The sequence below is a fragment of the Hipposideros armiger genome, unplaced genomic scaffold (assembly GCF_001890085.2).
Source record: "Hipposideros armiger isolate ML-2016 unplaced genomic scaffold, ASM189008v1 scaffold_501, whole genome shotgun sequence".
Lineage (NCBI taxonomy): Eukaryota > Metazoa > Chordata > Mammalia > Chiroptera > Hipposideridae > Hipposideros > Hipposideros armiger.
Window position 1 is genome coordinate 420,566 of NW_017731851.1, and position 21,186 is coordinate 441,751.

A 21,186-nucleotide genomic window follows, 5' to 3' on the forward strand; every position below is an offset into this window, starting at 1 on the left:
GTGAAGCAACGTCCTCCACAACTAGACTGAAGAACAAAACGACAGCAACTTGTCTGTTCCCCTTCCCCAATTCCCCAGCACTGTTCCCATCCCCCAAATTCCCCAATTAAAAAAAAAAAAATCTTAAAAAAAAAAAAAGTTAATATAGCTAAAGATAAAATTTTTGTTAAAATCTAATTTTTGGAAAGTAGACATGTACATTTGGTGTAAAGATTAAGAGTGAATTAGACTGCTGGGTTTTAAATCCTGGCTTCGCTGTTTACTAGTTGTGTAACTTTCATCAATGTACTTAACACCTCTATGCCTCAACTTCCTCATTGGTAAAATGATAATATCATGTACCTTATAGGATTGTGGTGAATAATATATATTAATACATGTAAAGTGCTTAGAACAGTGGCCTGGCACATCAAAAGATCTCAATAAATATGAACTCTTATAAACGCATTCTTGTCTCCCAATGTTATAAGGGGAAGTAATTCTATGCATTAAAGCAATAAGATATTTTCCCCCTAAAAGTTAATATTTTTCTCTAAAGAAATGCAGAAAATCAGAGAGAAATAAAAACTGACAAATTCTATACGTTTTTTATATTCTGAAATTTAGAGAGGAACTACATTTTTAGTTCTTGTTCAGATACCTATCAAAGAGAAAGCATAGTTAATCCCATAGTCAATCTAAACTGACTTTTTAAGTCACTTTTTCTCTATTTATTAATAGTTTATGCAGATTTTTTTTTCTGAGCTCTGCATGGGTAAAATGCCATTTTAAAAAGCACTTTGAAATGACTATCTTAAAAATTATGGTGGAGATATCCGCTACCCCCATTCATTCATACATATATTTAGTATTAACTATTAATTACGTGCCAGGTACTTTGATAAACAAAGACCAATAATTATAATAATAGATAATACTTACATAGTGCTATGTGCCAGGGATGTTCTAAGCATCGTATGGTAGAAAGTAAGAATTTTGGTCCATCCTACCTCCTCCTCCTAATAAATGTGTATCCCTGCAGACTTATTTAACTTCTCTGAGCCTCCTTGTCTGTAAAATGGGAATCAGGGAATCAAGGAATCTCATAGTGGGTTGGAATGATTAATTTAGAAGCATGTATAACGCAATGCCTAGTTTATGGCAAATATTAGACACTAGTCATTCTTCCTATAAACTCACAGTTTAATTTTAACACAATAACAATACCGAGTAAAGAAAATACTATAGTAAAACGATAGAATGGAACAGGGAACTACCAGTAAGAGATGAAAAAAGGGAAGTGCGATGTACAAAGAGAATATATGGCCTTTTGTCAAGCTTTAAACAAAGTGTTATAACAAGTATTTTCTTACCATATGGTTTCTGATGGTTAGATCTTTTACTTTCAGGCCCTCTAATTGTCTAAAAAGAGTGAGGTCTAAGTAAAAAAAAGGTTTTTACACAGAGATGTACTGTAATGTTTTAAGAAAGACAAGAATGGGCAAAGATGATATAGCCAGCAGCTCAAGAAACTTTAGGATACAAACCTGCAACAGTAACTTATAGTTACTATACAGTAACTATTGTATAATGGGAGGCCTGTGTTAGCCAGAAAGGTAGGTTTAAAATACAAGAGACTAAATGCAATACCTAGGGAATACTCATCTATTTAACCAGAACAAGGGAAAAAATTTAGTCAGGATTATTGCCAAACGCCTTAACAAAAAGAAAATGGTTAATGGAAAATACTTTAAGATAGAACACTATTGAGGACTGGTTAAAATGTTCCATGGAATCATTTGATATTGATATTTAGTATCAAATGTACTAAATTTCCCTGCCCTGCAGATAGCCCACTGGTATTATTCAGCTCAAGGAATCAACTAAGATTACTTACGTGTGAACTCCATCTGATTTTCTTTGTTCAAAAACTAAGGTTCTTCCTTCTGGAGAAGCAAGATGGAAATCAATGTCTAATCCTGCTCCATCTAAAACCTGTAGAAAATTACAAAAGAGAAGAACACATATTAGAAATTCTGAAAATAAAAAATTGTAGAAAATAGATCATATGGTGGAAAGATTTTCTTTATAAACCCAGAGAAGTAAGAAAGTGAACGGACTCATGTTAGAGCTGGAAAGGAGCAGAAAGATCATCTAGTTCAATTCCATTCATTTTTAGAATTGGTCCCTTTCTTACCAATTCCTGTTGGCTATCACTTAAATTTAGGCCTTGTGGGTGCTATTGAAATAATCTTCCTAAAACAGTACTTTCATTGAGATGCCCTGCAGAGTAAAAAGAAACACAGAAGGGAGTTCAAATGGTGGACTTTCACTTAGGCAATTTAGGGTATGCTATGTAACTTTTCTGAGTTTGTTTTCTCTTCAATAAAATCAGAATAATAATTAGCCTAGAACTCAAGATCTCCATGATCTGAATCCAACTGACTTCTTTAACATATTCATGTACTATTCTCCAATATGAACTGTGTAGTCGAAGTAGGCTGTTTACTTATTGGACAATGGACACAATCTATTTCTTTATAATTTCAAAATGTCCTGCTGCTGCTGCTGCTGCTGATAGCAGTTAACAATTACAGCTTATGCCTTTTTCTTTCTTTCTTTCTTTTTTTTTTTTAGCTGAGCCATCCTGCTACCTGTTGGCAGCTCAGCGGCTGCTCAGCTCAGGCTGGACTCGAACTGCTGTTGCTCAGAGCTCAAACTCTTGAGGCCACACATTGCCTTTTAAGTGCTTTATGTGGATTATTTTTTTCTTCACAATAACGCTAAAAGGTAGGTCCTATTATTCTCATTTTAGTAGAATTTAAAAACTGGGCACAGAAGTAATTTTCCTGAGGTGACACAGCAAATAAGTGGCGTGGCCAAAATATCTCAACAATCTGCCTACAATGGTTACTTTTTTTCTTACATAACACTCCATTTTATTTTTCTTACTGCCTTTAATATAATGATATAAAAAGATTACTCCTGTGCTCACTCTACTTACTGATCAAAAGAACTGGTTTCAAATGGCTAGCTAAATATACATAACTTTTTCTTCTTTAAATCCCAATAAAATGACGAACACATATAATACAAATAATCTGTAACAACACTGGAAATCTAGGAAGGTTGTTAACAGATTTGAAGAGGAAGGAATTTCTGGATGATATTCTACTGAGCAAAGGATAGATCTAGGTACCAACATCTATCAATCTCAAAACTCTAATGTCCACTGCAAAGAAATGTAATGGTAGCAGGATGAACATGGATGGAGACTAAAAATCAGAACTGGAAGGAGCCAAGGAATTCTCAGAACAAGGTAAAAAAGTATAGATGAAAAGTATGAGGGAAATGGTAAGACCCTTCATGAAGAACAGAGCTAAAGATTTGAAATGATCCATCTAATTAGCATTTCAAAAGGAAAGAACCAAGAGACATGAAGGGAGGAAATTATCAAATAAGAATAAAAATTCCTGCTTCAAAAGATAAAATTCATTAGACTGAAAGTGTCTAACAGATGTGAAGCAGGATAAATGAAAAAAGATCCAAATATCCTACTTGAGGTTTCCAAAGAATTTAAAAAGAACCTAGAAATGTCCAATGACAAGTAATAAGATTATTGCAAAATAACAAGCAGTGAGATTGGCATTAGAATTCTTATATATAACGTAAGATGCAAAACAACACAATGGAGCCATGTCTTCAATGTTCCCAAGTGAAACAATTATAGTATTGATTGAAGTGAGCAAAAAGTAAAACCATTTTCAGATATCTAAGGACTCAAAACATTGTAAAAGAATTACGGTTATCCTCCCCCACCAAAAAAAAAAAAATATATATATATATATATATCCATTAAATCAGAAAATGAGCTATAACAAAATGAAGCAGATTTCAGTAAAACTAAGTTTAAAAGATATTATTGGTAGTGGCTATCAGGTTTAATTAAAAATTTTAAAATGGTATTTGAGAATACAGAAGCTATTACAGAACTGTACACTTGAAACCTATGTAACTTTACTAACCATTGTCACCCCAATAAACTTAAAAAAAACATAGACGCTAACTGAAAAATATATGAAGTAGATATTTAAAATATAAATTATTTAAAAAAATCATATTCTAAAACTAAACTTCCCAATGATTTCAATGGAACATGATGGGCGAGTACCATTTTCCCGTCTGTAAGCTGTCCTAATAGTGTTGTCAGTCCTTCAAAAGTAGTCTTCTGTCTTCTTCGTAAAAGCCTTTGCACACACTGTTTTTTTTTTTACCTATCACTTTGTTACACTCACCCACTTATGCCTAGTAAAGCCTCATTCTTCTACACATCTGAAATCCACTTGCTCTGGGATGTCTTCTCTCAATTCCCAGATGAAATCAAATCCTCCTATTGAATACTCTCATAGCTGTATGCATTTACCTTCATAGCGCTTATTAGAATTATAATTTCACATTTATTTGTGTAATAATTTGATTAACGTTGGTCCCCGTACAAGGTTGTATGAGGGAAGACTATATTTTTACTTTCATTGTATCCATAGCACCTAGCATATTGCTGATACAAATTAAGCATTCAATAAAGATTTAAATATTTAAATGAATGATCTAGTTTATTCAGAAGATAGACGAAGGTCAAACAATTAAGTTTGTGACCTTTTCGTGTAAGCACATTTAAAAACTGACATTTAAAACTTTAAAAATTTTAAGGGCCGGCCGAGTGGCTCAGTTGGTTAAGAGCTCGCTCAAGAGTTTGAGCTCTGAGCAACAGCGGTTTGAGTCCAGCCCGAGCTGAGCAGCTGCTGAGCTGCCAATAGGTAGCAGGATGGCTCAGCTAAAAAAAAAAACAAAAAAAAACTTTAAAAATTTTAAAAATTTCAAGAACTTAATACAATGTGGGGCTAGTCAATTATCCTAAAGTGTCCTCCTAAACCTGAAAAATTAAGAAATAGTTAAAATTTTTCAGTACGTCACAGTGACCAAAGGGCTATGTCTGCAATGTTGGTTTCCTGAAATTTTAAAAACTAAGACAAAAACAAGAAGCTTGTAATTAATAGAAAATCAATCATGGAGTAGGAAAATGCAAACAATGGACTGAAAATGATCTCTATCCTACAAACCCCTCCAGCATTGTCTAGGATTATAGATATTAAGCGATTTTACTTCTCAGTCAAAACAAATTGTTTAGGGAGAATGCTTTGGGGGAACAGTCTCTTTAAGAGTGACTAAAGATGCAAAGTACTGGGCTGTCAGAAAAGCCATGATGTATTTTTTCTGTTTTTCGTTGCAAAAATGTGTCATGACTTTTCCGACAACCCAATATACACAAGAAGTGTAAATGTAAAAAACCTAACATTCATTGTATACCAGGGGTGCCAAAAACATGTATACAAGTGGACACTTTGGTCAACATTGCTCAAGCAGTAGTTCACTATAATCAGAAGTGTCTGGGCACTGATGGTAACCACTTTGAGCACCTCTTGTAATTGCAGAAGTCAAATGTGACTTATCATCTTTTGTTATCAGTATATAGTGAGTATTACAATTTTAATACAGTTTTCCTTTCTTAAAATGTGCATACATTTTTGGGGGGCACTGTTTGTATTTACTATGTGTCAGGGATGGTCTATGAACACTTACTAATTTTTTCAAATCTATAAATTACTATTATCCATAATTGACAAGTCAGAGATTAAGTAACTTGTTCAAAATCACAGAGGTCATTTTATCTCTAGAGCTGGCACTCTTAATAATAAAAGGTCAGTAGTTAAAATAGATTTCTTCCCTAATACCTGGGTAAATACTGAAAATTTTTGAACAATACAAATTGTTTTCTTGGACTATTTCACTGATTTCCTTGCCTCTAATTTTGAGTTTCTTAAACTCATCTTCCACACTACACCCAGTGATCTAGCTGAAAAACATTTTTTATTATGTTCCCATGCAGTATAAATCTTCAATGGCCCTTGTACAGTACAAGGGCAAAGCTACTTAGCATGGTGCACCAGGCTAAGATCATGAACCATGATCCAGCCTCCTGATCTCTCTAATCTTTCTCTTTTTTTTTTAAGATTTTATTGGGGAATCGGGGGAGGGGAACAGACAAGTTGCTGTCCTTTTGTTCTTCAGTGTAGTTGTAGAGGACATCGCTTCACTAGCTCATGCTGGTGTTATCATTGCACTTTTCCTGGGTGAGGCAGTTGCTCGCAGGCCATTGAATGGCCGCTCACGGTGGCTCACGCCAGCTGCCAGTCAGCACCCACTGCAGCCTACGCCATCACAGGCAACTCACAGCAGCCCAGCTCCAGGTCGAGCTGTTGTTCACCATCTTAGCTATAGAGGGCAGAGCATCACTGGCCCTCATGTGGGATCCAAACCGGGGCCCTGCTGCTCAGAGCTGGCGTCCCAAGCCAAGTCCTAACCAACACACCGCTCGGGCGGCCCTCTAATCTTTTTCTTTTACTCCTACTCTAGACTATCTAGTCTTAAAGTCTAATAAAAACACAGCACTTGTAGTGTTTACTACATACTGCCCACTGCCAAAACACTCACATTTTGCATTTTTGGAACTGTCTATTCATTTTGTTCCTTTTCCTGAAATATCCCTCTTCCTTTGCATGTTTGTCTCACTTAAGCGTCTTTCTAGATTCAAATGTATTTTTCCCAGGAATCCTTTTCTGAAACTCAGAGAAGTGGCCCTCCTCTAATAGCACTTAACCATATTTTATTGAAATTTCCTGTTTATGAGCCAGTACCCCTTAAATATTAAAATCCTTGAAAACAGGGAATTTTTGTTTTGTTTGTATTCCCTCCCCATCCACAATTACTGGTACATGGTAACTGGTCAATAACTGAACTTTTGAACTGGACTGGAAATCAAAAAAATGTTGAGTTCTGGTTTCAGTTTTGCTCACTATGCAACTTTAGATATTTTACTCTCTATGCTTACCTTATAAATCTATAAATAAATAATCTTAAGTCTCTTTGGATGAAATTCTACATAACTTTTTATTTTGCTCTCTATATATGTGAGTCCCTGTTACTGAAAAAGATTCTCTACATCATCTTTAAAAAACTAACATCTGATTATAAATTAAGTAACTTATAAAAAATGTAAAAGAACAACTGCACCAACGCATCCCTTTTTGCAGTGCTACCTAGAAACGTGGAAGTTAGCTGTGTGGAACAACATAATTTCTTCTAAGAAATCACTCTCTACCACAATTACTATATAAATTAAGGCTATTCCCTATATAATATTATGCAGATACTAAAAAAGAAACAATGATATGGGAGAAATTCTTACAATGCTGAATGAAAGAACGATTATAAAGTTTTAACATACAATTAGATCTTATTTGATTAAAAAAATAAGATATACAACTGATAAGGAAAGGTACCATTTAAATATATTAACAGCCCCTTTCACAATATTCCAAAATTGGGTTTAGTCACAATTACATGGTCACAAGTCAAAAATCCTTAACTGAAGCAATGGCAGTGAAGATTTATAATACTGAGGTTGGGTGAAGATGTGGGGTGAATAAAACAAGTGTCATCATCTCGTCCAATGATGAAGGAGAACGTGTATCAGTATTGTGAAATTCTCAATTGGAGTGAGTACTGGCTAGCAAAGCGATGGGCAAATTATGAAACAGAAAAACCACCGACATCACCAGTACTGGCCTCTTTCCGACCGGAGGAAAGGGGAGAGGGATAGTGAATTCCTGGTCTAGCCTAACTTCTCGGTTCCCAGCCCCACCGAGAGCCCAGCCTCGTGCGCCTGCGCGGAGCTGGCCCGCTTCCCGGGCAGCCCTCGCTTCTTCACCCCCGCCGGCCACAAGAAGTTTCTAAGCGGGTGAGAGGCGACGACGAGGTGGGCTAAAGGAAGGAGGCTGGCTCACCCTCCACACTTACTTGGTACTCGATCTCCAGCGAGGCCTTCAGGGGCATGGGCTGGTAGAAACACTCCTTCTGGCCAGCGGGAAGGGTAAACGTGAAGTCGCTGTCTAAGGAGTGCGTGAAGCCGGCCACCCCCGGCAGCAGCGCTGCGCGCAAAGCAGCCAGGAGGAGCACCGGGAAGGGTAGCCAGATCTTGTCACCCATCCCTGCCGGGGCGATCTCGGGCTGGAAAAGGCGTGGGAGGTGTGAGTTTATTGGCACCTCGGCTCCGCTCTTCCTCCCTGGACTCCTCGTGGTTGGCAGTGTAACCTGGAGCCTGCAGCAACTCCAGGTGGCGGCCGCGGCGCCGGCAAACACTGCCTCAGTGTGGGAAACGCGGACCTCCAAAGAGTAGGAGCTGAGGGCGGGGCCAGCAGTCCCTTTCCGCAACCTCCAGTCTCAGCCCCTTCAGGCCCGGCGTGAGCACTGCCCGCCTCACACCCAGACAGCCGCAGGTTCCCATGGCTTCCCCTGCACCAATGGGCGCCGTGGGAGTAATTGTGGGAAATGTAGTTCCGAGAACGGGGCTCGGAAGCGCTTTCAGACCACGATTCCCAGCAGGCGCCCCGCCTCCTGCGCCGCCTCACGTAGAGACTGCGCGGGGGGGCGGGGCTGCGGGGTACGTCACCAACGGCTCCCGCGGCGGTTCGAACGCGTCTCTGCCGGGTTTCGCTGGTTCCTAGCGTGTTGTGTTTGATGGTTCCACGCCCGAGGCCGGGGAGAGGGTCCGAGGCTTCCGAACGCAGGCGAGAGCGCGGCGGCCTCTATAGTCAAGTGGGTGTCTCTCCCAAATACGACTTGGGTGGTGAACGACTGCTCCCTGGAGGGTGGAAACAGGCCTACTTGGGGGAATTTTGTTCCTTTCCCTCCTGGCATCCTCGGACACCCCTCGTCTGGTCCTCTCTTCTGCGCACGCTGCTCAGCAGGGTTGTATTTTAGTTGAGGAAAAATGGAGAGGAAGGTGTCATATTTGCCTCCACTTCTAGATGAACGTAGGATCAGGTCTGTCCAATTGAACCTTCTTGATACAGGACAATCCTGTATAAAGCTATGGCCTCCTTCCAAGATGAGGAATCTTTTTCGACTACAGTCCTCCCTATTACATGTTCGTTGTGATGGGTGTGCGTATGTACAGCTACAAACGCATTGTTATTTGGGCCAAAAAATGACGTTAGGGCTTGTAGGTAGCATGATGCGCTTTTCACGTATGTACAGGCAATGAAGATAAACTTATTACTACGGAAAGGAGGGAAAAATCTTCATTTGACAATAAATGGCACACAAGGAAAAAATATTTGCGTATCAAACGTATTCACTATTACTTAAGGAGGGTTAGAGAATTCTTACATTAAAATACATAGAAGATGTTAGACATAAAATCTTATTTAGTTGGACCATAATATTAAATGGCATTTTAGAATTTACCCAAATTTTCTTTTACCTTTTTGTTTCCTTCACCATCCTGTAGGAAGCTATAGGTGTTGAAAAGATAAAGCTGTATGGGGACCTGAGCCATTGACTTATCTGGGAGCGTCTTCTCACTTAAGCAAAAGCAAATTTGTGGGGAAAAGAGGATAGAAACATTTTCTCTAAGATTACATAATATCTCATTTAATTTCCTGCTATAGATTATCCCCATGAGATGAGAGTTTTCTTTTTAATCTTTCTACTTAAGTCTGAGAAATTTTGAGTAGGGAATACATTTGCCATATTGTTTTAGCTGGGTGTGGGGAAGGAAGGGTAGTTTAGTAATCATTTATGCACTGAAAATACTGAGCTGCTCCAAGTGCCTCACAGTCCTGAACATAATACACAGGACTCCTAGCCTTTTGGATCTTCAGTTGTGGTCAGAATTCTAGAAGGGTGATGAAAGAGAGATGCTACAGTGACCAAGGTAAAGGGGATCTGAAACTAATTTCAAGATTATGCAGAATGACCTACAGGAGTAATAGAGATTATAAATCCTTCATTTAATTGTATTAGTTATGGATAGCATGTGTTTTCATACATAATTATATTAATTATTAATAAAATGTTGCCGTTTATCACGATTTTTATGTTCAAAGGTATTTAGTAGAGAATTTCACAACCCTAGAGATATACTTTTGTTGAAGAAACAAAGGCTTTTATTTATATATTTCTATGAGTTAACTTGCCAAATGTTATTTTGATCTCTGTGGTTGTGATGTGAATGTGTGTAATTTAAAATTTTTATAACCATCGTGAATGGGAGAAGGGGATAATCGGTATCAGGTAATAATTGCCTTTAAGAAAATATGACTGACTGTAATGATACCAATTTTATCAGATGTCCACAGCTTGTAATGTGATTATGTAAGTTCGAACACCTCATATTGAAACTGATCTATAATAAGAAAATTGCAGTGTGGCAACAAGTTCTTTGGATTCTGATGACTTAGGTTCAAATCTTGGTTCCTTGAGTTTGTGTGACCTTGAGTATGTCATTTAATTTGTCTTATTCTTAGTTTCTTCATCTTTCACATGGAATAAAAACACTTAGTTCACACAATTGTTAGAAAGATGTGGTTAGAAAGGGTGCATATAATAATTAGACCCTGGCTTTTTTGTTTGTTTGTTTTGTTTTAAATCACCATGAAAGATTTCACAACATCTGAGAGAGAAAAATAATGAAATTCTATTAGTGTGAGAGTATTTTGACTAACAACACAGATTCTTTCCTGCAAGGTACAGTAAATTCATTTCTTTTTTTAGGAAATGGAACCTAATTCACCAGGCTACTATAATAAAGACAATGAAGAAGAAAGTTTGCTTGCAAATGTTGCTTCCTTAAGACATGAGCTGAAGATAACAGAATGGAGTTTGCAGAGTTTAGGGGAAGAGTTATCCAGGTAAGTAAGTAGAATCACATATAGAATTCAGAGTATGACTTTAATTTATGAATGTAAAATGTATGAATTTTATTATTTAATGTGTTTCTAGTATGTCTCTAGAATAAGAAGTAATGTTCTATAATTTTGATTATAACTCAGTTTAGGAAAAAATAGAAATATTAGGGAATCATATACATATTAAGAAAACACCTTCCATGTATTAGGATGCTATGAAATATATGTTTTGGGTATAATCTATTACTATGACTATTTTTTTAATCTTAAGTAATTCTAGCATAGAGGCTCTCAAAATTCTACATAGATGGGTAATTTAAAACTAACTCGTCTATTTAAAAATTTAGTTCAAACATTGCCTTAGGTTCATAACTGTGAATCTGATTTCCAGCAGCATTTCAGGTGCTTTTTTTTCTGTTTTCTTATATAATATATAGAAATTTGGAGTCGAATACTTAAATTATAATACCTAAGAATTAAACTGTATTTTTTCTTTTTTCTCTAGCGTTAGTCCAAGTGAAAATTCTGATTATGCCTCTAATCCCTCAAGGTCTGAAAGGAACATTGTGGAAGATCTTTCTCAGCCTAGCCAGCTTGGACTTTTGAATTACTCACCTTATAAAAAAGTTTGTAAACTGCCCAGTAGCAGTACTGCTTTTCAAAAAAAGCCAAGAGATAAGGTTATTGTTTTTATTTATTTACTTATTTTTTAAGATTTTTATTGGGGAATTGGGGGATGGGGAATTGGCAGAAGGGGAACAGACAAGTTGCTGTCCTTTGGTTCTTCAGTCTAGTTGTGGAGGACGTTGCTTCACTGGCCCAAGCTGGCACCATCATTGCGCTCTTCCCGGGTGAGGCAGATCAGTCGCTGGTTTCTGGACAGCCGCTCACGGCGGCTGCTGGTTGCTAACGCTGGCTGCTGGCTACACACGGTAGCCCATGACAACCCACTGCAGCAGGGGCTGCAGCCTACGCTGTCTCCGGCGACTCACGGCAGCCCAGCCAGGTTGAGCTGTTGTTCAGCATCTTAGCTGTAGAGGGCAGTGTCACTGGCCCTCATATGTGGGATCTGAACCGGGGCCCTCTGACATCCCAAGCCAGTTCTTAACCATCGCGCCACTCGGCTGGCCCAGTAGTTTTAGTTTTTGACCTGTCTACTTAAAATAGTTTTTCTTTGAGTTTTTTTTCTTCAAATGCCTTATTCATGTTTTCCATAGTCTTTTACTATAGTACTTAAGACTTATTGAATTTAAATATAATGGTTATTATTTTGTCTTAACAGGAAAGTAGTTATTTTTGGCGTATTCTATTTTTAAACTTTTATATATATCGCCTTTTTGCAATTAAATGTTTTCTCAAATTAACCCCCCCCACTTGATTTTAGCACTATACCATGTACATAATAGGTAATCAGTTGTTTATTAAGTGGTTAAAGTATATTTACTGTTTAACCTGGATCAGAATGGTATGTGATAGCATGGGATTATTCTACTTTCATTATCCCTGAATTTTGTGGATGATCTCAAATATCTTCCCTGATCTGGAACTCACTTTCTCTCTGCCTGTTTCTTATTCAGCCATATTAATATCTCCCTGTGTTTACCCCTCTTAGTCAACCCTTTATCTCCTTTTCCATTCTTCTTCCTGTTCTTTATTACCCCACTATATATATGGTTGCATATGTAGATCATAATCATTTTTGATAAAAATTTGCTCTTCCCACTTCAAACAGCCAACAATTGAGAGATTTTATTTTTGTAAGGAAGCTGTTTAAATGAAGCTGTTTGAGCCTACATTTTAGGAAATTAATTCAAATTCCATGTCAACAAAGATTATGTCATTCTGGGAAGTATGATCTCTATCCTAATTCAAATTGCTGATTGTTTTTTTAATCATATTAATGCCCTAGTTGAAATCAATGTGTTTTACCTGAAGCAAAATCAAAAGACAAATGATGAATTGGAAGAGAAAAAATACTGGTAATGCCTATTAAAGACAGAAGGTTCTTTCATATGTAAAGAGCTCCTAGAAAGAAGAAAGATCAATAACCCAATGGACAATAACCCAAAAATGGACAAAAGACATGTATAAAAAAGGAAATTAAAATGATATTCAAGCAAAAAAAATGTTCAATTTCACTCATAATAAAAGAAATTCACGATAAAATTATACTTAGGTACCAGTTCTTACATAACAAATTGTCAGACATCCAAATATTTGACACTGTTTTGTTGGTGAAAATAGGCAGAAATAGGCACTCTCGTACATTGCTGGTAGGTCTGCAAAATGATAAAAACCCCGGTAGAGAGGCATTTAGTAATGTTTGCCAAAATCACAAAAATTTGTTTACCCTTGACTTGTAATCCATTTCTAGAAAATTAACCTATAGGTATGCTTGCATAAGTGCAAAATGAAGCATTGTTTGTTTTAACTGAAGATTACAAATAGCTCTCAAGTGTCCAATAATAGGGGAGTGGTTGAATAAACATGCCATGGAAACTGCAGCTGATGGGGAAAAAAAGGAATAGAAATTTCTCACTGTATTGCTTGTGGAGAGATGGCCAAGATGTATCATTTAAGTAAAAAATGCCGAGTTCAGAACGATATACAGACCTTTCTCGGTATCCATGCGAGATTGGTTCCAAGATCCCCTGCAGTTGCCAAAATTTGAAGATACTCATGTCCCTTATATAAAATGGAATAGTATTTGCATATAACCTATGCAATGCGCCCTTATATTTTAAATCATCTCTAGATTACTTCCAGTACCTAATACAGTGTAAATGCTGTGTGAATAGTTAATACATTGTATTGTTTAAATGATATCTCACCAACATTCACTGAGTATCTTAACTCATTTTTTTGAGTTCCTTAGTCATTTTATATTGATAATTGTTCATCATTTTACAATAATTACATGTAATGCTTAATGAAATAAAAATAGATTGTTCTTTTTTTATTTTTCAGATATCTTTTTCATCTGCTTCCATGGATCAGGAAATGAAAAGTCTTCGAGAGAAACTTAATAAACTTAGGCAACAGAATGCCTGTTTGGTTTCACAGAATCATTCTTTAATGACTAAAATAGAATCTGTCCACTTTGAGTTAACGCAGTCAAGAGCAAAAGTATGTTTCTTGAAGTGGTGATTACGTCAACAGAATCATCATTTAAAGATTTATAATTGGAAAAGTATTCCTTGTATTGATTTAATGTGTTATGTATAATTTTTATTATGATAATGTAATATCAATATGTTATGGAATCAATATTATATGACTTAAGTATCAGAAAATGATTCAGGGGAACTTGTATAGTCTGCATTTAGATAAGTCAGCTTCTTTTTTTTTTTTTTAAAGATTTTTATTGGGGAATTGGAGGGATGGGAACACTGCTGGGGAATTAGGGGAAGGGGAACAGAAAAGTTGCTGTCGTTTTGTTCTTCAGTCTAGTTGTGGAGGACGTTGCTTCACTGGCCCAAGTTGACACCATCATTGCGCTCTTCCCGGGTGAGGCAGATCAGTCCCCGGCTTCTGGACGGCCGTTCACGGTGGCTTGAGGGTCGCTCACGCTGGCTGCTGGCTACACACAGTAGCCCATGGCAACCCAGTGCAGCAGGGGCTGCAGCCTACACTGTCGCCAGCGACTCACGGCAGCCCAGGTTGAGCTGTTGTTCAGCATCTTAACTGTAGAGGGCAGTGTCACTGGCCCTCATATGTGGGATCCGAACCGGGGCCTTCTGGCGTCCCAAGCCAGCTCTTAACCAACGTGCTACTCAGCCAGCCTGATAAGTCAGCTTAAGATTACCAATTTCTGTGGTTTTATTGTACAAAGGAAATACAGTTGATTTATCTTTTTAAAATAATACATTCTCATTGTTGAAAACTTTTTAAATAGAGAAAAGAACAGGGAGAAAGATCAACCAGTTTCCACCATCTAGGAACTATCTTATTTATTTTAGGTCTCTATGCTTGAATCTGCTCAACAACAGGCAGCCAATGTGCCGATCTTAGAAGAACAGATTATAAATTTGGAAGCAGAAGTTTCAGCCCAAGATAAAGTTTTGAGGTAAATCTACTTTTTAGAACTTTAATTTTTTTATTTCCTACTTTTGCTTTTTGATATATCTTATTAAATCTTGTCCTCCGCCTCAATAAATCTATAGTGGCTATCTTAGAACGTGTTGAATCTGTGTTCAGTCTATCGTAACTCTGCTTGGCTGCAGTATATGGGGCTAAAAAAGACTAAATCTAAGCTGAGATACTTATTTACATGCTTTTATTAAATATGAACTAGTTCATTTCTTGCCTTACATAGTAATGTATACTCAGTACATCAAGGAATTAGGCAATTTATAATTCTGCTTTGAAATGAGATGTATATGCATACTAAATAACACATTACTTCATTTTAGTGATTCTCAAAGTGTAGTTTTGGGAACAGCAGTATTAGCATCAGCTGGGAACTTGTTAGAAATACAAATCTCAGGTCCTATCTTAGACTTACCGAATCACAAACTCGGGGAGGTAGGACCCAGCCATCTATTTTTTAACAAGCCCTGCAGATGATTCAGATGCACACTAAAGTCATCTTTCATGACCATTAGAAATCTGCAGTTGTCTTTGTAATACATATTTTATGTGTATTCCTAGGTATTTTATGTTTTTGGTTGTTGTGAATTTGTTCATTGGTAGTATAAGAGAAGACTACTACTTTTTGTGTAATATAATTACTTTGTTTTTTTTTGTTTATTTGTTTTTTTTTTTCAGCTGAGCCATTTTGCCACCTGTTGGCAGCTCAGCGGCAACTCAGCTCAGGCTAAGACTCGAACTGCCGTTGCTCAGAGCTTGCACTCTTGAGCGAGCTCTTAACCAACTGAGCCACTCGGCCGGCCCTAATTACTTTGTAATTGGACTATTTCTCATACTTTTATAAATTGTAATGATTTTTCATTTGATTCTCTTGGATTTTCCAAGTAGCTAATGATATTAGCAAAAAAAGAAATTTTTGTCTTTTATACATTTATACTTAACTATGTTTTCATTTTTACTTTTTTGCAATTGTCAGGAAAAAAAATCATTGGATATAGTGGTGATAACAGTCATTTTTATCTAGTTTCTGACCTATATGGTAATGGTTCTATTGTAGTATCTCAGTATGAAATAGGATATAAGCTATATATTTATCATTTGCTGGAAATATTCTTTTATTCCTTATTAAAACTCTTAGTTAACAAAGGATAAATATACCTTTTCTTTGTCTCCTATTAAATATTTGTGTCTCTTAACTCAGTGGTTTAAACTAATAGAATTTCTGATGTTGAACTATTCTTGCATACTGGCATAGTCTCTTTAAAATAGCCTTTAAAAAAAATCCTCTGTTTTGTAGAGAGGCAGAAGATAAATTAGAGCAGAGCCAGAAAATGGTGATTGAAAAGGAACAGAGTTTGCAGAAGTCCCAAGAGGAATGTATAAAGTTGAAGGTGGATTTACTTGAACAAAGTAAACAAGGAAAAAGGTATTGTGTTTTTAAAGCAAGTAATTGTTTTGTAGGGGGGGAAATACAATATATTACCTGTTTAAAATTCTAGCTAAGTTTTGAAGTGAAAAATTTTCAGAAATTTGGCAGTAGAATAACTTAATTTTCTTTTTTGTCCATTTTTTTCATTAAAATTTTTATGTGTGGATTTTGTTATTGGCATTCTTGATTGGGATTAATTCCTAGAAGCTTGATAATGATTATCAATATAATGATATTTACTTCTGAAATAAATTTGCACGACTTACATAAAACTCATGAGAAACTGTGTTTGGGTCTTCCTTAAGAAATACATAAGTAATGTAAAAATATCTATTTAGTATAAACCATGTCTTAAGATAAAGTTTTGTAGGTAATCTTGACCCAGGAACCATTAACTTTGAATGTCTATTAACTTTTAACTAATATTTTTTTTAAATTTCAGTTTAAATTAATGAGATTTTACAATATAATGTAATTATAGCAGCTTTACATAGAGTAAGATCATAATCTGCATTTAAAATTTTAACAGTACAAATGTATTTTAAAAATTTATACTGCGATATAAGGTTACAATGAAAGTATGTTTTGACAAGTTGTAATAAATATGTTAAATCTTTGTTTGCATTTGCATTTATACTTCTAAAAACCTCTCAAACCCATCTATAAGTCATTTTTGTTAAAATGGGTTTGGAAGAGTATTTTCCCAGCAGCATTTGGTTACTCTAGTTCCAGTTACAATATATAGGAAATATTACTTAGTAGAAATATTTAGTTTTTGGAGCCAAACAGCCAGATTTTACCTCTCAGTGGCTTTGTTACCTTGGGCAAATGATTAAACCCTGAATCTCAGTTTGTTCATCTATTAAATCAAGACGCTATTGTCTTGATATAAGGATTAAATGAAGAAAGAAATGTACGGAGCCTCTTAAATAATAAACACTAACAAATGTACCTATTGTAAATGTAAACTGTATGGTTAAATATCCTGAAATTCAGACTTACTCAGATAACCTTTTTGTACATGGTTATTTAAAATAGTGAAATAATAGTGCATGAAAACTAACTATAATATAGCTAAGAAAAAGTACAGAGGAAGAGCAACTGGTTCTAGAGAGAACTTAAATAGAGATGATTTTTAGGGTTGGGTATTGACTTTGTTTCACAAGGTGCATAAGTGGGGATGGACACAGTCTGGGCAGCATGTGTAAAGGCATAGAAGTATTGAAGGGCATCATTCCTGAAGAACACTAAAGTGTTTTATGTCCTTATAAATGGATAGGTGTAGCAGGAAATGAAGCAAGAAGACATTTGGTCTACACTGTAAATGGTTTTATTTGTTACTCCAAAGGATTTGTGGGGTTTTTTAAAAAGATTTTTATTGGGGAGTTGGGGGAGGGAAACAGCGTTGGGGAATACGAGAAAGGGAACAGACAAGTTGCTGTCCTTTGGCTCTACAGTCTAGTTGTGGAGGATGTCGCTTCACTGGCCCATGTTGGTATTGTGATCATTGCGCTCTTCCCTGCTGAGGCAGATCGGTCGCCGGCCATTAGATGGCCTCTCACGGCGGCTCACGGCAGCTCATGAAAGCGCATGCCAGCAGCTGCCGGCTAGCCCCACTGCAGCCTACGCCATCGCCGGTGCTCACAGCAGCCCAGCTCCAGGTCGAGCTGTTGTTCACCATCTTAGCTGTAGAGGGTGCAGCGTTACTGTGGGATCCGAACGGGGCCCTGCTGCTCAGAGCTGGCGTCCCAAGCCAACTCTCAACCAACGCACCACTTGGCCATCTCCAAAGGATTTGTGTTTTATCCTGGAGAGCATAAATAGGCAATTGACATATTTATTTATTTGTTTATTTAAAATTGGGGGACTGGGGGAAGGGAACAGTGTTGGGGAATTGGGGAGGGGGACCTGCCAAGTTGTTGTTCTTCAATCTTAATTGTGGAGGGCGCCAGTCGCCATCTGGCTGCCCATCAGCATCTCGTGGCCTTTAAGCTCAAGGTGCTGTGTTACAATCTTAGTAACGGGTGGGCATAGTCACCACCCCATGCAGGGGTCAAACCCGGCAGCCTTGTTGTTAAGAGTGCATGCTCTATCCACTGAGCTATCCGGGGGGCAGCTTAGCTCAAGGTGCAGAGTTCAGTCTTAGTTGTGGGCCAGTGTAGCCCATCGTTGAACAGGCAGTCTTGTTGTTAGGAGCACGAGTTCTCATCAGCTGAGCCATTCTGCCACCTGTTGGCAGCTCAGCTCGGGTGCAGTGTCACTGGCCCATGTGGAAATCGAACTGGTGGCCCTGTTGCTTAGAGCTCACGCTCTTAAGCAAATTCTTAACCAACTGAGCCACTCAGCCGGTCCGGCAATTGACATTTTTATTTATTTATTTTTAATTTTTATTTATTTATTTTTTTTGCAGTTTTATAACTTTATTTGACAATCAGCAGTTAGTTCTCATCCACATTAACTGTTTGTAGATTTTTGAAAGTGGTGACAGGTACATAGGTAACCAACGTATAGAGCTTATTTGGTGAGTCTTCATCCTCATTACACTTTCTGGACAACCACACCCAGATACGGTATGGGACATTCCTTATTCCTTTGGCCCAGACAGCTTTGTTGAGTCTGGTGTCAATGCGCACATCTGGGGTTCCCATCTCCTTCATGGCAAATTTCCGGATCTCTTTGAGTGCCTGAGGGGCACGCTTCTTGAAACCCACTCCATGGATGTGCTTGTGAATGTTGATGGTGTATTCTCTGGTCACTACCTCGTTGATGGCAGAACGGCCCTTCTTCTTCTCGCCGCCCTTCTTTGCGGGAGCCATCCTGCCAGGCACAAGTTGGAAAAAAAGACCGGCAATTGACATTTTTAGAAAGAGGTGTGACATGAAGACTCTTGGAGCTTTTTGAAGAGCTAGAATGAGTACAGGCATTCTGAAATTCAAATACTGAAATCTTTGCAAAGGCATTTTTTTGGGGTGCAGAAGATTAATCAAAATGGATTAAAAAGCCACTGTAAAGGCAGAGGTTGTTTAGCTTTATGCTGTTTATAAGACATACCTAAAATATAAGGACACAGAAAAGTTGAAAGGAGGGATGGAAAGAAATATTTCAGGCAAATGTCACTAAAACAGTAAATATAGTTACATTAATGTCACACAGAATAGATTTAAGTGCAACAAGCTTACTAGAGTTAATAACTCTTACATAATATATGTTTAAGTAACACTTAAGCAGGAAACCATAAAGATTCAAAATTAGTATGTATAATAATTTACTTTCAAAATATATAAAGAAAAATAACAAAATTTCAAGTCGAAATGAACAAATCTATAATACAGCAAACATTTTTACAAATTTACTAGGAATTATTAGATTACACAACAAAAAAAAAGTAAGAAGTTGAAGATGTCAATTAATAATCTTGATCTAATTGATGTATATATGGATCACTGTACCTAACAATTTGAGAATTAAAATTCTTTCAAGCACTTTTAGAACATTTATAATCTGTTACCTCACTATGCCAGAAAGCATGAGTTTCAACAAACACCAAAAGATTGATGTCACATATAACCTTCTCAGACTACATTGCAATTAAGTTAGATAATAACCCCCCCAAAATCATGTATGTTTGGAAATTTAAAACCAACCTTCTTGCTATGCATGGACCATTGAAGAATTTATTATAAAAATTAGAAAACTTTTATAACTTAGTGACATAAAAAATATTGTATATCATTTTATGGACTGTAGCCAGAGATATTCGTAGAGGAACATTTTTAAGCCTATGCATATATTAAAATTATTTATATGACTAAAAATGAATGCGCTAAAACATCCAATTTACGTAGTCAGAAAAGGGACATCAAAAGAAAACAACAGAAAAACAGAAGTAATGAAATAATAAAGATAAAGGTGAAAGGGATTAGTAGAAAACAAGGAAATGAGAGGATTACCGAAACCTAAATCTTGTTTTTTCACAATGGCCAAGATAATGGGCATCAGACAAGATTTATCAAGGAAAAAAGGCACAAAAAACAATATTAGGATTGAAAAGGGACTCCTAAATTACACATTTTGCTGTGATTTAAAAAAAGACCAAAGACTATAAACCATTTTAAGATGATAATTTGAAAATGTAGAGTAAATAAACAATTTTCCAACAAAATATGATTTCACAGTACCAACTTAAGAATCAATTGAAAACCTCAATAGGTGTCTAGCCATTAGAGGTATTGAATCAGTAGTTGAAAATTTGCCTACCAAAAAGCAAACCACTCAAAACATGATAACAAAAGGCCAGGCCCATTGCGGCCCCCAGTGGCCAAAATGGAAAAGACTCACAGTATCAAGTTTTGGCAAGGTTGTGGAGTAACTGGAATCCTCATATTTCTAGTAGGAGTATAAGTTGGTAGAACTACTTTGAAAAACAGTTTGCCGGTGTCTACTACAGCTAAACATAGGTCACCTATGATCCAGCACGCACTCCAACAGAAATGAATGCCTGTACCTATCAAAAGACGTGCAAGGATGTTCATAGTAGCTTCATTCATAATTGCTAAATGTTCATCAACAATAGAATCAATTAATAAATTGTGTTATATTCACAGTTTGAAATATATGTCTGCATCAGTGAAAAAGCATTTATCAACTATAGCTATTTAACAACATGGATGAATATCACATATGTTAAGCAAAAGAAGTCAAATACAAAAGAATACTGTATATTTCCATAAGAAATCAAGCGTAGAGGGGTAGTAGATTGGGGGGAGGGGTGGGTTATTACTTTGTGAGGGGTATAAATGTCTATTACAATTCTTTGTACATCTGAAACTAATAAAAATATATTAAAAAAAGAAATCAAGAGTAGGCAAAATTAATCTGATG

The 21,186-nt window shown here is 36.8% G+C and overlaps 2 protein-coding genes and 1 pseudogene across 3 annotated transcripts in view; 1 reads left to right on the plus strand and 2 right to left on the minus strand.

Moving 5' to 3' along the window:
• The window catches only part of TMED5 (transmembrane p24 trafficking protein 5), a 23,510-nt gene extending 15,136 nt beyond the window's left edge, over positions 1-8,374 (minus strand). Inside the window, exons 1-2 of one of the 2 annotated variants that reach the window (XM_019667545.1) lie at positions 7,897-8,366; positions 1,877-1,974 (exon numbers count right to left, since the gene is read on the minus strand). In XM_019667545.1, the coding sequence (XP_019523090.1) occupies positions 1,877-1,974; positions 7,897-8,085 (287 nt within the window). In that variant the 5' untranslated portion in view covers positions 8,086-8,366. Of the gene's footprint in view, positions 1-1,876; positions 1,975-7,896 lie in introns of both variants that reach the window. The other variant, XM_019667546.1, reaches the window with a different exon arrangement.
• A 183-nt stretch (positions 8,375-8,557) lies between these two features.
• The window catches only part of CCDC18 (coiled-coil domain containing 18), a 107,320-nt gene continuing 94,691 nt past the window's right edge, over positions 8,558-21,186 (plus strand). The window contains exons 1-6 of the mRNA XM_019667547.1: positions 8,558-8,694; positions 10,654-10,790; positions 11,293-11,467; positions 13,755-13,913; positions 14,747-14,853; positions 16,174-16,302. Coding sequence (XP_019523092.1) covers positions 8,617-8,694; positions 10,654-10,790; positions 11,293-11,467; positions 13,755-13,913; positions 14,747-14,853; positions 16,174-16,302 — 785 coding nt within the window. The 5' untranslated portion in view covers positions 8,558-8,616. The remainder of the gene's footprint in view (positions 8,695-10,653; positions 10,791-11,292; positions 11,468-13,754; positions 13,914-14,746; positions 14,854-16,173; positions 16,303-21,186) is intronic.
• Positions 18,719-19,148, minus strand: LOC109396029 (60S ribosomal protein L31 pseudogene; annotated as a pseudogene).